At 38.9% G+C, this 12,415-nt stretch overlaps 1 protein-coding gene across 1 annotated transcript in view; it reads left to right on the top strand.

Moving 5' to 3' along the window:
• LOC122811875 (transcobalamin-1-like) overlaps positions 1 to 12,415 on the top strand; it is a 257,780-nt gene that overhangs the window by 153,433 nt on the left and 91,932 nt on the right. Inside the window, exon 5 of the mRNA XM_044084010.1 lies at positions 744 to 904. Within this exon, the coding sequence (XP_043939945.1) occupies positions 744 to 904 (161 nt within the window). The remainder of the gene's footprint in view (positions 1 to 743; positions 905 to 12,415) is intronic.

The following is a 12,415-nucleotide window of genomic DNA, read 5'->3' as shown; positions in this document are numbered from 1 at the left end:
ATGTTATCAAAAGCAATATCCAAGACAAACATGGAAATTCCTAATCCATAATATGTTGACAGTTTGGGCGCTGCCAAACATAACGTGATTGTTCCTTACGCTGTCCAGATTGTTCAGTAATATGACTCCAGGCAAAATGATGTTTATTATAATTGCTCATCTAACCATCTTCCTGTCATGGTTTTCCAGTTTCATTCTTATGTCTCGCAGTGGATGAGAAGTCAAAACTTTGACCAGGTATTGAGATTGTAATCAGTTAATATGGACAGATATCTGACTGCTTTTGATTTTTCTATACGTAAAAAGTATTTTTGCTAAAAGTGATGCCTACCTTTATTGCTGCTATTTCATAAATAATACTCAGCATGGCATAACAGTTTACAGCACTTGAACAGCCATTAGCATTCAAAAGTGCTGAATATGAAAAGCGGTTGCAGCAGTTGTGTGCCTATGCATATGTCATCATTTCAGATAGACGCTTCTCTCTCCTGGGGGAAATGCAATGATAAGAAATGCATAGCTTCTATATACCTGTATATACTGTGAATATGTATACTAGCATTTCCACTATAAGAATTAACTACTGTAAGAAGTACTGTATCCCATGATGCCTCTAGTCTGGTGCCAGTTGCTGGTGTAGTTATGAGGATTAAGATTGCCACTCTTGCTGTGCTTCCATGTTATACAATATTAGAGTTACTGCTTTGCTATAAATGCATCTTTCTTGTACCCTCTTGCTCCAGATGCTGCTGCAGTTGCTGTACTTGGTCTCCACTGTGTAGACAAAGACAGGAAGAATAGTGCAATTCAGGCTTCAATGGCTTCTCTCGTGAAGCAAATCTTGGATGCACAGACTACAGATGGCACCATCGGGAGCATATACACCACTGGTTTGGCTATGCAGGTACTCCAGGCTGTAAAACTAGAAAGGAGTCATATTTTGTACTTATACTATGAATTAACTGATTGTGAAGGGAAGACAGTGGCTTATCACAGTGCACATTATTCATAGAAAAAGGAAACAATTGGAATTTAGCTTTGAGCTCAGGAACAACATCTAATTTCTGGTATATTCCGGGTTAAGTAACTACAACCAAATCATGAAACACAAGTAGAAATAGTGCTAAATGCATGTTACAGAACAACATAGTCACAAACTCTCTTACAGTTTATAACATTTTTGTGCTAGTAAGTGGCTACCACAAAAGCTATAAACTGTAAAATGCATCAGTGTGGACACCGATTGCAAAATGTCTTAAAATAACAATCCTATTAAAAAGATAGGAGGAAAAAAGAATAGAAGTAGCAGCAGTTCTAAAAGATAATAAAATAATATTCTTGGGTGGCAAAAGCCAGGTTACCATTTGGCTAGGCTTATATAGGCCCTAGGGCCAATAGCCTAGTACCTACCTATGAACCTATGAACCTATGATCGGACTGAAGTACATTGTGAAGTCAGAAGCCTAAGTAAAAAAACAGTTGTGTGTGGAGTACTTGTACAAAGAGATATAAATGTTGAGGTTGTCTCATTTTTCTCTGATAACCGGTCTTAACTTTGCTCGATCATACTGGATTAAAACAACTAACTGCTCAAGACTGTCGCGTATTGTTTTAGGGAGGTTCTCTATTCCTTAGTGCTGTGTGGCATTATAGTTAATATATATAACTGCAGGAAATGCACAAAACACTTCTTTCAGTGTGTGCCATTGGAGCAAAGGTTGTGATCTGTTTTCACTGAGCTATGATTGCTGCAGCAACTTTTTAGTGATTCCATCTTGATCTTACATAGTGTTACCAGTTATTCCAGGTATATCAGATACATTTCTAGTGATGCTTAGGGTTTGAGATATGCTGTTGCATAGATTCAGGATCAGACAAAGGGACAGAAGAAACAAAAGTAATAAACCCCCCATATACCAGAGCACAGACATCTGTAGTGACAGTGACAGTGGTTATAAGGGAAAGAGGCTACCCAAAGAAAGGTTCGGAGTATGGGGCCATCACCATAAATGAATCTTGCATGACAGGGAAATTTTACCTGACAGGACATGAGATCTGACAACTGAGACCTCAAAATAAATGTGGTTAACTTGCTGCTCCTTCCCCAAATTCTTCATGTTATTCGACACATACCTGTGGAATACAACCACCCTTTAATGTACAACTCTTGCTAGAAAACTTTGTAGGAGAAATACATAGATATGGAATTCCTAAGAACAGAATGTTTACACTGTCACCTGAAGGAGGATGAGACCTACTATATGTAGAAATACATAGATACAGAATTCCTAAGAGCAGAATGTTTACGCTGTTATCTGAAGGTGGATGGGACCTAACATATATATATATATATATATATATATATATATATATATATATAAATACATAGAATGGAATTCCTAAGAACAGAATGTTTACACTGTCATTGAAAGGAGGATTGGTTCTAATATATAGCCCAACCCAGATTGTTGCTTTCAATATTGGATAAGAATGCATGAGAAGTGGAAGTCTCAATTCTGGGAAGAAGGTAACATTGTTTTTATATTAGAATTTTTGGGCAGAGGCGAGGGCTGACTGGAAAGAAGGAATAAAACAATTTGGGAATATGACATAGGACGCACCTACTTATCACTGTAAATGAGATCATCCAAAAATTCACGATAAAGTATCTCAACAAGAACAGGCAAAATGGACATGAGTAGACACTGCCTGTTGGGAGAAGATAAGAAAGTTAAGTGAATGCAGACCTGAGATAGATGACTTATGCCATTTCCGCAATTACAAAAACACCACCATGTCTCTGATCAAAAGTGGGTAAGTTTGTATTTGCCTGGTGATGCATATGTTACTGGTAGCATTTTAGGAATTAATAGGGATAGAAGTAGGAAAGCCCCTTAGAAAAAAATGGCATAATGAAGGGTTGAGGTAGTTTGATATACCAGGATTTGAGAATTTGAAGAAGTAAACCATTTGAAGATACTTTGGGAGTATACAGAGGGGATGAGTGGAACCATCTGATAAAGTGTTTGGTGGGAGGTATGAAAGAGTGCTTTGGGGGCAAGGAATGGCCAGATATCTGGGATCAACATATGAGAATTCTGCACCTATAGTATACAACCCCAAATAAAACATGATGACATAACAGATCATCTATTTCGAAAAGCTGGATGCCTGGAATGAATCCGGTGGGTATGATTCTTATGTTTTGGGAGTATGAGAGAGCTCATGATAAATGCAGGCAGGTTAGTAAGGTTTGGGATAAGAGTTTTGTCAAAGTATCCACATTAATTTGGGAATCATTAGGATTAGGAGTGGAGCAGAAAGGTACTGGCTGGAAGAGGGTGGACCTGATCATGAGATTAATACTTTCCTACATGCCCAAAATACTGATTGTAAGATAATGGAAAACATCACTTCAGATACTAATGGGGAAAATACATATTGAATATTCAAAATGAATTCAAAGAGTTGAACATTATTATAAACTCCAGAAACTTGTAAGCTGGGCCTTAGTGACAGATTATTACTGGAACCTGAATATGTCTTGGGAGTCATAAGAAATGTTTACTGTCTCAACATGATTGCTAATGTCTTAGCCACATATAAATATCAATATAGATATCTATTCTTAAATGATATAATGTGTTATGGATGTTTTGATGTTTCTCATTTTCTTTTAACAAAATATTTCATTTAAAATTATTTAAAATGAAAACAAAACTAAGGCCATTGTACTTTGAATATCTGGTGTACAAACCTCATGCATTACCTGGTGTTGAGTATCGCATAGATCATACAGTAAGTGCTAGTGTCCTGAGGCACAGAGATGCAGTAACTGGTTGAAAATGAAGTAAATGCAACACTACAAACTGTAGAGGTGGAACCTGTCTAATGGAAGATGTGCCTTACAAGACAGAATCTCTACGGTGCTCAACATGATTCCCATGGATAGAAAAAGATGTAGAACAGATTTCCTAGGCTCTTGCAGTTCAATTCACTGCAGTTATGAACATGCATTTAGTAATCACCCTAGGGGCTGTGATGAGGCAAATGAAAAAATGAAAAAGCGGCAATGGCTTTTGCCTGTCCAGAAGCATACAAACTTCCTGGAATCCTTAAGAATCCCTAAGCAGAGACAGGCATCTTGGGGAGGAGAGCTGAACAAACACATTCAATTTCCTGACAAACAAGGAAGCATGCTCTCCATTGTGACCATCCACAGTGTCTCTGAGTATAAGCACATTCAGACTGCTTAGATATTATGTCACACAGAGATTCTGCAGGTAACCATTTGAAATGTCAGGAACTGCTAGGGTGTGTCCCAAAATGCGGAGATTGAATGACCAAAAGAATGGGCTTACACATACTAAGTTCAAAAGGCCATTTCACAGAGTATTTCCTTTTCCCAAAGATATGGCAATCTCTGAAATTGTATATATATATATATATATATATATATATATATATATATATATATATATATATTATATTATATACATTAGGGGATGTGGGGTGCATCCCCCCCTCCACACACAAAGATGTTTTAAGGAGGAAAGGGATTTTTAAGATTTACTCTTCTCCTGTGTTTTCAGTCTTTTTTTGGCCTGTTGGCACTCTGCATGTTGAGTGCCAACATTTCAATAGGGAACCAGTTGTGCATCATTTCTGGTCTAGTGAGTCTTCTAGAATGACTTTTCTGTTAGACAATGTGGGATATTGGGCAATGAACAAGAGTAGGTCATGGGTGGGGGGGTATATAGTAGAATCATACAGACTCATATAACTTTTGAGTGTTACTGTCTGGCACCACTTGTCCTATGTATTGGCTAGCCATGTGGTCCAGTTGAGGGACAGATGACTCTAGACTGCCTCTAAAGTGGGACAGTCAGGCAAGATCTCAATGATTTAACTGATGACCCCAAAATGGAGGACCATAGTATCCCTGCAGGCGATTAATATTTTTGCCTTTAGGTTGCTCTTTAGGTTGCTATCTGTTCTGGAAGTTTACACAAACATTTGTAGTCTTCCCAGCTATCCAATTGCCTTGTTCCTGTTGATCACATTGAAACCATAACTTGTATGGTTTCATCTATGTCCTTGTGATGAAAATACATAGACTTAAGAATGTTAAACCAATACTGTGCTCCCCTTTTCCATATTGTTAAGCTTTTCCCTTATAATTGGTCTTATAATTGGTTGACCATTTTAACTTTTTTAGCTTTTCCATCAAAGGGGGCATTAAAGAAAGTCACATAAGAATCCTAGACAAACTCCATATGGCAGAGTTAAACATGGCAGCAGATAGTTCTACCAACACATACTGCCCTCACTACATCATCTGCTGTATTTTATGACAAATGCATTGTAAAGTTGTATACAAACAACACAACTGCTGCCTAGGAAAATTAATTTGTCTTTAATATCAATGGCAACTGGTCAGCTGACAGGGAAATGTCAACAGGCAGTTCTTGCTAGCAGTGCAACATATCAGGAAAGTACTTTTGCACCTCAGACTATAGGCCATGGATACATGAACCTACTTCTCAAATCTGTCCATCATTCCAGACTCTTTATCTAGGGGTGGACAGCCAGGGTCTGTGGAGTAGGAGCTGCTGCATTCTGGCATAGCAGTCTAACCTCAGAAATTTCAGTCCTTTGGAGGCCAAAGAATCTTGTCTGGCCTTCCCACACATACACTTCTGATAAGAAAGAAGATGTTATAAGTTTATAGGTTCATAGGTGTTTACTAGACTAACGACCACAAGGGCCTTTTTAAGCCTAGCCATACATCCCAAATCTCTGACAAGTTCTAATATGCTTGATAAGTGTAAGCAGGGGGTTGGGAGATGAAACATTTACAAGCTGGGGCCTGGGAGATGAACCATTTACATGTTACCTGTATCCATTAAAGACATAGGTGCCAAACCAGGAATTCATTTTCTGTTTTCCATCCAATTGTCCAATTTGCACTTGAATTGGCTTAGGCAGGAACTTTGCTTCACATGGATGGGGAGCCTGTTCCATACACAGGATAGTCTCTGGAATACATACCTGTCTCTCTACCAGGTCCTATTATATCACAGGCAAGGTTTAAGTCTTTAGAATGATGGGCAATTCTGGTGTTGTTTGTTTTGTGGCTATACAGGAGGTCCATCAGAGTGGGGTATGACAATGCACTGTATGCAGGCATAGATCTCTACTCAAAAGCCTGTAGGAGACAGAATACAGTGATAGGGCCTTGAGGTGATCTGCATAACACATATTACTTCCGCCTTGTATTCTTTTAGTGAAGAACCTCTATGGACATTCCAGTTGTTGGATATATCTGGTTAGGTACATACCAAAGGGGCATTGTACTCAATGATAGGTCTGATGAATGCAGAATACAGTGGAACAATGACTTCCTTGGACTGAGATGCCATGCCTTTATTTATAAGTTGCACAACATAGAATGATTTCTTCACTATTGTAGACACATGATGAACAAAGGCTAGATTAATATGTGTGTCCCTAAGCTCCTGACTACTACTTCAGTTTTAAGGGGTGTGTTGTCAGTATGATAGTCACCAGGGGTGGATGACTTCCCAAAGGATACTATTATGCATTTCTTGGCATTTAGTTTTAGTCCATGGCTCTGACACCAGTTGTTTGTTTGTGTCAGCCCCTCCTGAAGAACATTTGTGTCAATGTGGGATTCAATGACAGCTCCTAATTTGCAATCATCTGCAAATTTAGTCAGCCAGAGACCACTGGCATTGGCCTTGACTTCAGACAAGTAAATGCCAAAAAGGAGTGTGGAACTCCATGTGTGACTGGCCTCTTTCTAGAGGTGGACTCCCCAATTTTAACTTTCTGGATCCTGTCTGTAAGCCAGTTGGCTATCCAGTGGATGACATACGAGTTTGAACCTGACCTGTTGAGTTTGTCAAAAATGCCCGAGTGGGGTATTGTGTCAAATGCCTTGGCCAAGTCAAGTTTGGCAGTGTGAATCATTTTCCCTTATCCATTGATTTGGTTACCTTCTCAAAGAAGTCCACCAAGTTGAGTAGGCATGATCTGCCCTTGATGAAACCAAACTGGGTTGGGTCCAGTGTCTGGAGGTTTACTATATTTCCATGATAATTCTTTCCATGTCTTTGCATATAAGACTAGTGAGACTAATCGGTCTTTAGTTTCCAGGGTCTGTAGATGGCCCACCTTTATGCAGAGGAATGAATGTTGCTGTTCACCATTCATGAGGCATGAAGACTGTTTGAAGGCTACAGTTAAATAGTAATTCCAGAGGCCCTGATAAGTCATGTTTCATGTTGTTTAGAAGGCATCCTGGGATATTGTCTAGGTCCATTGATGAAATGTTCTTGGACCTTTAAGGACTTGCTCCCTAGTGATAGCAGGGAGAGTTATATTTGATGATATTTCCTGAGGGAAGGTTGAGGGGGAGAGAGGGTTAAAGTTGGAGCTGAATTTATCAGTCATGAGGTTTGCTAAATCTTCTGGCTCATTATAGGTGGCTGCATTTACAATGAGCTCTGCACACAGTTGTGTATTGCCTTTGAGGTTGCGGACATAGCTAAAGAATGCTTTCTGGTTGTCCTTGGCCTGGGAGACCTGATCCAGTATAGTTGCACCCCTGGTTGGTGTATTGACTATCTGGTCCAGGGAGTTTGTGTTTACAAAATTCAGTAATCTCTGTGCCTGTACTTTTGGTGTCATATAGGATTCCCAGTTAATAGTGGGCTAATTAAAGTCACCCATGAATATGGTATTGGGTTGGATGATTAGTGTTTCTAATAAGTTTAAATACATGGTATGGGTTTCCTGGGTCATAGAGGGGGACATATAGCTTACAAGGAAGTGGTATTGGATTTTGCCTATGGTGATTTAAACATGGAGCAGCTCAAGTGCATTGCCCTGTTTGACGAGCCTTGAAATATATTTATTTTTGATGTAAATAGATACACCTCCACCTTTAGTCCCTACCTGTGAAGTAGTTGATGTAAGTGTGTGGAAGGCATTATAACCTTGGTGTGCTGTCTGTGGCTTTAAATCATGTCTCAGTGACTGCACAGATGTCAGCATTCTCTAGGGTGAAGATAGCTTCTAGGGAGATTTTTTTTGTTTAGATTCCTAGCATTGAGCAGTAATACCTTTAGGTTTTCTTGGTTTTGATTTGCTATGTCAGAAGAACTTTCAGTTTGGCATTGCCTAAAAAAGGCACTATGGGGAAATCAATGTTTTAGCTAATATTCGAAAGCCTAGAAGGGAGAGGTGCAGACCATCCCTGGCAAAGCAGTGTGGTCTGTTGTCCATTTCCTTTCATGCTGACAAATACTGTACTCCCCTTAGAATGACACCAGAAACTCAGCCAATTATTAAAGTCAATCATCTTTTGTATGTATTGTGACATTATCCTGAAAAGAGGTAAAATGCTGCTCACTGCTAGGCTCATACCAGCCTGATACACATATTCCGAGAGCTCCTTGATGTCTCTCTTCATATAGTCTAGGGAGGTATGTCTAAGATCATTTACTCCCTCATGGACTATGACTGAGTCATATTGGTACTTGCGGTCCAATGACCTGAGTGTGTGTGCAATGTGGATGATCCTAGTGCCTGATAAGCAACTGATTGTGACTTTCTCCTTACTCAGCCTGGTGACAGGGACATCAGTGTGTCTGTAGTTGACCCCTCCTTTGCTTCTTGATTTCCAAAAATTCCCATAAAGTTTGGTCACCTGGCAGAATGGTAAGGAATCAGCACCAGCTTATCTGTACCTTCAGTGGGGGGACTTCAAAAGGAGTCCATATGACTCCTTTTGCACTTCTTTTCCTTGCCTGATCTCAGAGGGGAAGGGTCTAATTAGAAGAAGCTCAACTAAGTCCAAATATGTCTAGTTGATCCCACAAGTTTCTCTCCTATCCACTGTCCTACTACAAACAAGGTTGAGAAGCTAAACGAACATACAGGAAAGTGTTTCTGGTTGAAGCTGATGTCAACATAAACATATTGCAGTCTGCAACATGAGGGTTTAAATTAATGTCTTAGCAGCAGTTGTGAAAATGTGCACTGACCCTGACTGCTCATGGTCAGGGTCCATTAAAGCAGACACTAATGCCAAAAGAATAAGCATTTAACTCAGCCGTGACAGCTTTACCCAACACATTGGGCACAATAATCCCACTGAGCCCAAACTGAACTCCGACATCTCTAAGCAAAGGGATCAAAGACCGAACCAACCAAGATCAGTAATAATGCCAACAAAGTTGGAGATGATTGTCACTGATGATAAAACCTAGGACCACAAACAGCCCCAACTCTTAAAGGAAGAGCAATGAAGTAATTAACATTGTTGAAATGTTTATCTTGGAAAGCTCTGATCATAAATGTTGTGTCCCTGAAAGTGAGACCATAATTGATGTTGGTACATCTCTTGATATTGAAATCAGTAATGATTGGTCTCATCTGAACCAACACAGAATTGAAAGAAGCACCTCTGAATACCTTGATACCAGAAGTGATACAAGTGAGACCCATTTCTGCTGCAGTATCAAAACATTTTTCAACATTTTCTTACAGTCTAGGACTATAATGACAGAATGATCATGAAATTAATTGATGATCTAGAAGATTGTGGCCTGTGGATTTTATCCTCCTGATATAGCATTCTGAAATGGATGGCAAATGATTTTGTCTGGTTAGCCTAGGAAAAGAATCTTCAACAATGAAAACTGCAAGTTTAGCTACTCTACTAAGGGTTATAAGAATGGAGGTGATGGAACTTTCCACCCTGGCTTTTGTTACTAGAGAATTATCTTTAGAACTATCAAATATGTTCTCCCTTCTCTTATGTTTCCTCTCTCTGTTGCTATATTACCTCTTTGTTTAGGTTTTAAAGATTTGAGAGAGACTCATGCTCTGTCCTTGCACCCTAGCATGAATGATACCAACCCAATAGTGAACCCAAGCTCAAAGCCTCATTGGAGCTGTATATGCAGCTGCCTTGCAAACTTCTCAAAAATAAATTTGTTTTGCCTGCCTTGTATTTTGTGAGTTATATCATTTACTAATTACACATTTCTCAAGTAATGTGTTTCCACCCAAAACAGGCAACATGTAATGGGTGTCTGCCTTGAGGAAGAATTTTATGACCCCATTTTGCATATATTTAAAAGCTTTATTTTTCAACCTATCAAACTGACCTGAGTAGCAAGATTTAGTAACTAGTAACCAAGTAAGCAGTGAATCACACAGTAATGACAGTTGAAATACCAGTTGAAATACAAATAGGCACCAAAAAATAACTGGCAGAGGAAGTTATTGAGTTAGGTATCTGGAAGACTCAGCAAGCCAGCAGTAAAACTACATTATACGATGACCCCCCTATTAATATTCCAAAATGTGCACTCTGATTGGTCAGCGTGCACGTTGTAAATCAGAGTTATAGTAATGGAAAAAGATCCGGTTGCCCGGACTTTTTCCATTAGTATAACTCTTTTCTTACAGCAACGGAGAACGCAATATCTCTATTGCTTTTACACTATTCGCTATGTTAAACGAGTTTAACATAGCGAGACAGCTTTAAAAAAAGTAACGGAGATCTTTCTATCTCTGTTGCTTTTGTTAAAGGTGTCTCACTATGTTAAATGGGTTTAACATAGCGAGACAGCTTTAAAAAAAGCAACAGAGATTCTCCGTTGCTTTTTTTAAAGCTGTCTCGTTATGTTAAACTCCTTTAACATAGTGAGACAGTGTGTAAAAAGCAATGGAGATCTTGCTTTCTCCGTTGCTTTTTTCAAAACTGTCTCACTATGTTAAATGGGTTTAACATACCGAGACAGCTTTAAAAAAAGCAACGTACATTCTCCGTTGCTTTTTTAAAGCTGTCTCGCTATGTTAAACTCCTTTAACATAGTGAGACAGATTGTAAAATGCAACGGAGATCTTGCTTTCTCCATTGCTTCCACCCACAGCTCTGATGTACTGTGTAAGCATACACATGCGTAGTACATCAGAACTGCCGCAGAATACCAGACAGCTGCAGAAGGGCAGCAAGGAGGCATTATACAATGCCATTATTTAAGAAAAGTAATAATTTTTTTTCTTAAATAATGTCATTGTATAATAGCAATAACCCATTTCTGGGTGTGGGTAATGCTGGATTTACCCACGGTTGTCTTTATTTGGCCACTTGGGCTTCGCCCTCGTGACCAAACCACACCAAAAGTGGGTAAATCCATCATTACCCACACCCAAGCATGGGATATTGCTATAGTAAATCATTTTAACAAAAAATGCTAACAAAATTGTAGAAGCAGAGCAATAGAAAGCAGGCCATAAAACACAGCTAAAGAGCTGTTAAGGCCTAACAGACAGTAGAAGTAAGAGTGCCTAAAAACATAAAAAATAGATTGTTCTGACCTGAGTTGCACATCACAAACAGACAATAATAGAAACCATTGAGGTACTCAGAAAATGCTTCAGCCAACTTAGATTTGTAGTATAACATAGACTGGGGCCATTTTGCTCTGTTGTGAGCATAATAAACTGTAAAACAGATCTGGTAAAGAATCTACTTGGCAGATAATTATGGGTAAAGAGAGGGGTTAGTTGTAGATGTTGACTTGACTGGAAGACCTTCAGTTTGAATCCTGATGATAGACCTCATTCTAGAGCCAGTATAAAATTCAGACATGCCGTCTTTTCAGTTACTGTGTGTGTCATAGCTCTCAACCAATCAGGGACAAATGTCAACAGAATCAGGGACAAATCCAGAGAAAATCAGGGACACTTTTAAATAATTAGTACTATTAACTTGAGACACTGGCAGAATAAGAGAAGGAGAATTAATTTACATCTTTTGAAGTTAAAAAAGTCTACAACCCTTAATTATTTTCACTATTTACTAAGTGTAATTCACCCTCTTTCCTCCAAAAGTCATTCATTTTTAGGAGGGCTTAAGAGGGACAGAGCTAAAATTTGGGTCAAAATCAGGGATGCCCCTGAAAATCAGGGACAGCTGAGAGGTATGTGTGTGGAGTTTGTATGTTCTTCCTTTGTCAGCAGAGATTTTATTTGAGTACCCTGGTATCAAAAATATGCTGGTTGACTGGCTATCTTAAACAGTCTATTGAACTTGGGACCAAACTTGTGATAGAATAGGGTTTAAGAAAGAGTGCATTATTTACCTGGATAAAAAAAATGAGTGTAGTACATTAAAGACAATGCTGCAGGAGAAGCATTCAGATATAGTGTTCATACCTGTATACACAACTGTGAAAACCTGTCCAAGATCAATCTAGAATTTGAGACATGAAAAGGAAATGGCAACATTTCTGCATCATGGTCAGGAAGAGTTACTCTCTCTGTTTTACATTGTATCAGTCTAAATACAACAGTGTAAAGGTGTAGCATAACT

This window comes from Protopterus annectens, chromosome 9.part0 (genome assembly GCF_019279795.1).
Source record: "Protopterus annectens isolate FY-2018-M chromosome 9.part0, PAN1.0, whole genome shotgun sequence".
In the NCBI taxonomy this organism is placed as follows: domain Eukaryota; kingdom Metazoa; phylum Chordata; order Ceratodontiformes; family Protopteridae; genus Protopterus; species Protopterus annectens.
This window is presented reverse-complemented; position numbering and strand designations above follow the sequence as displayed.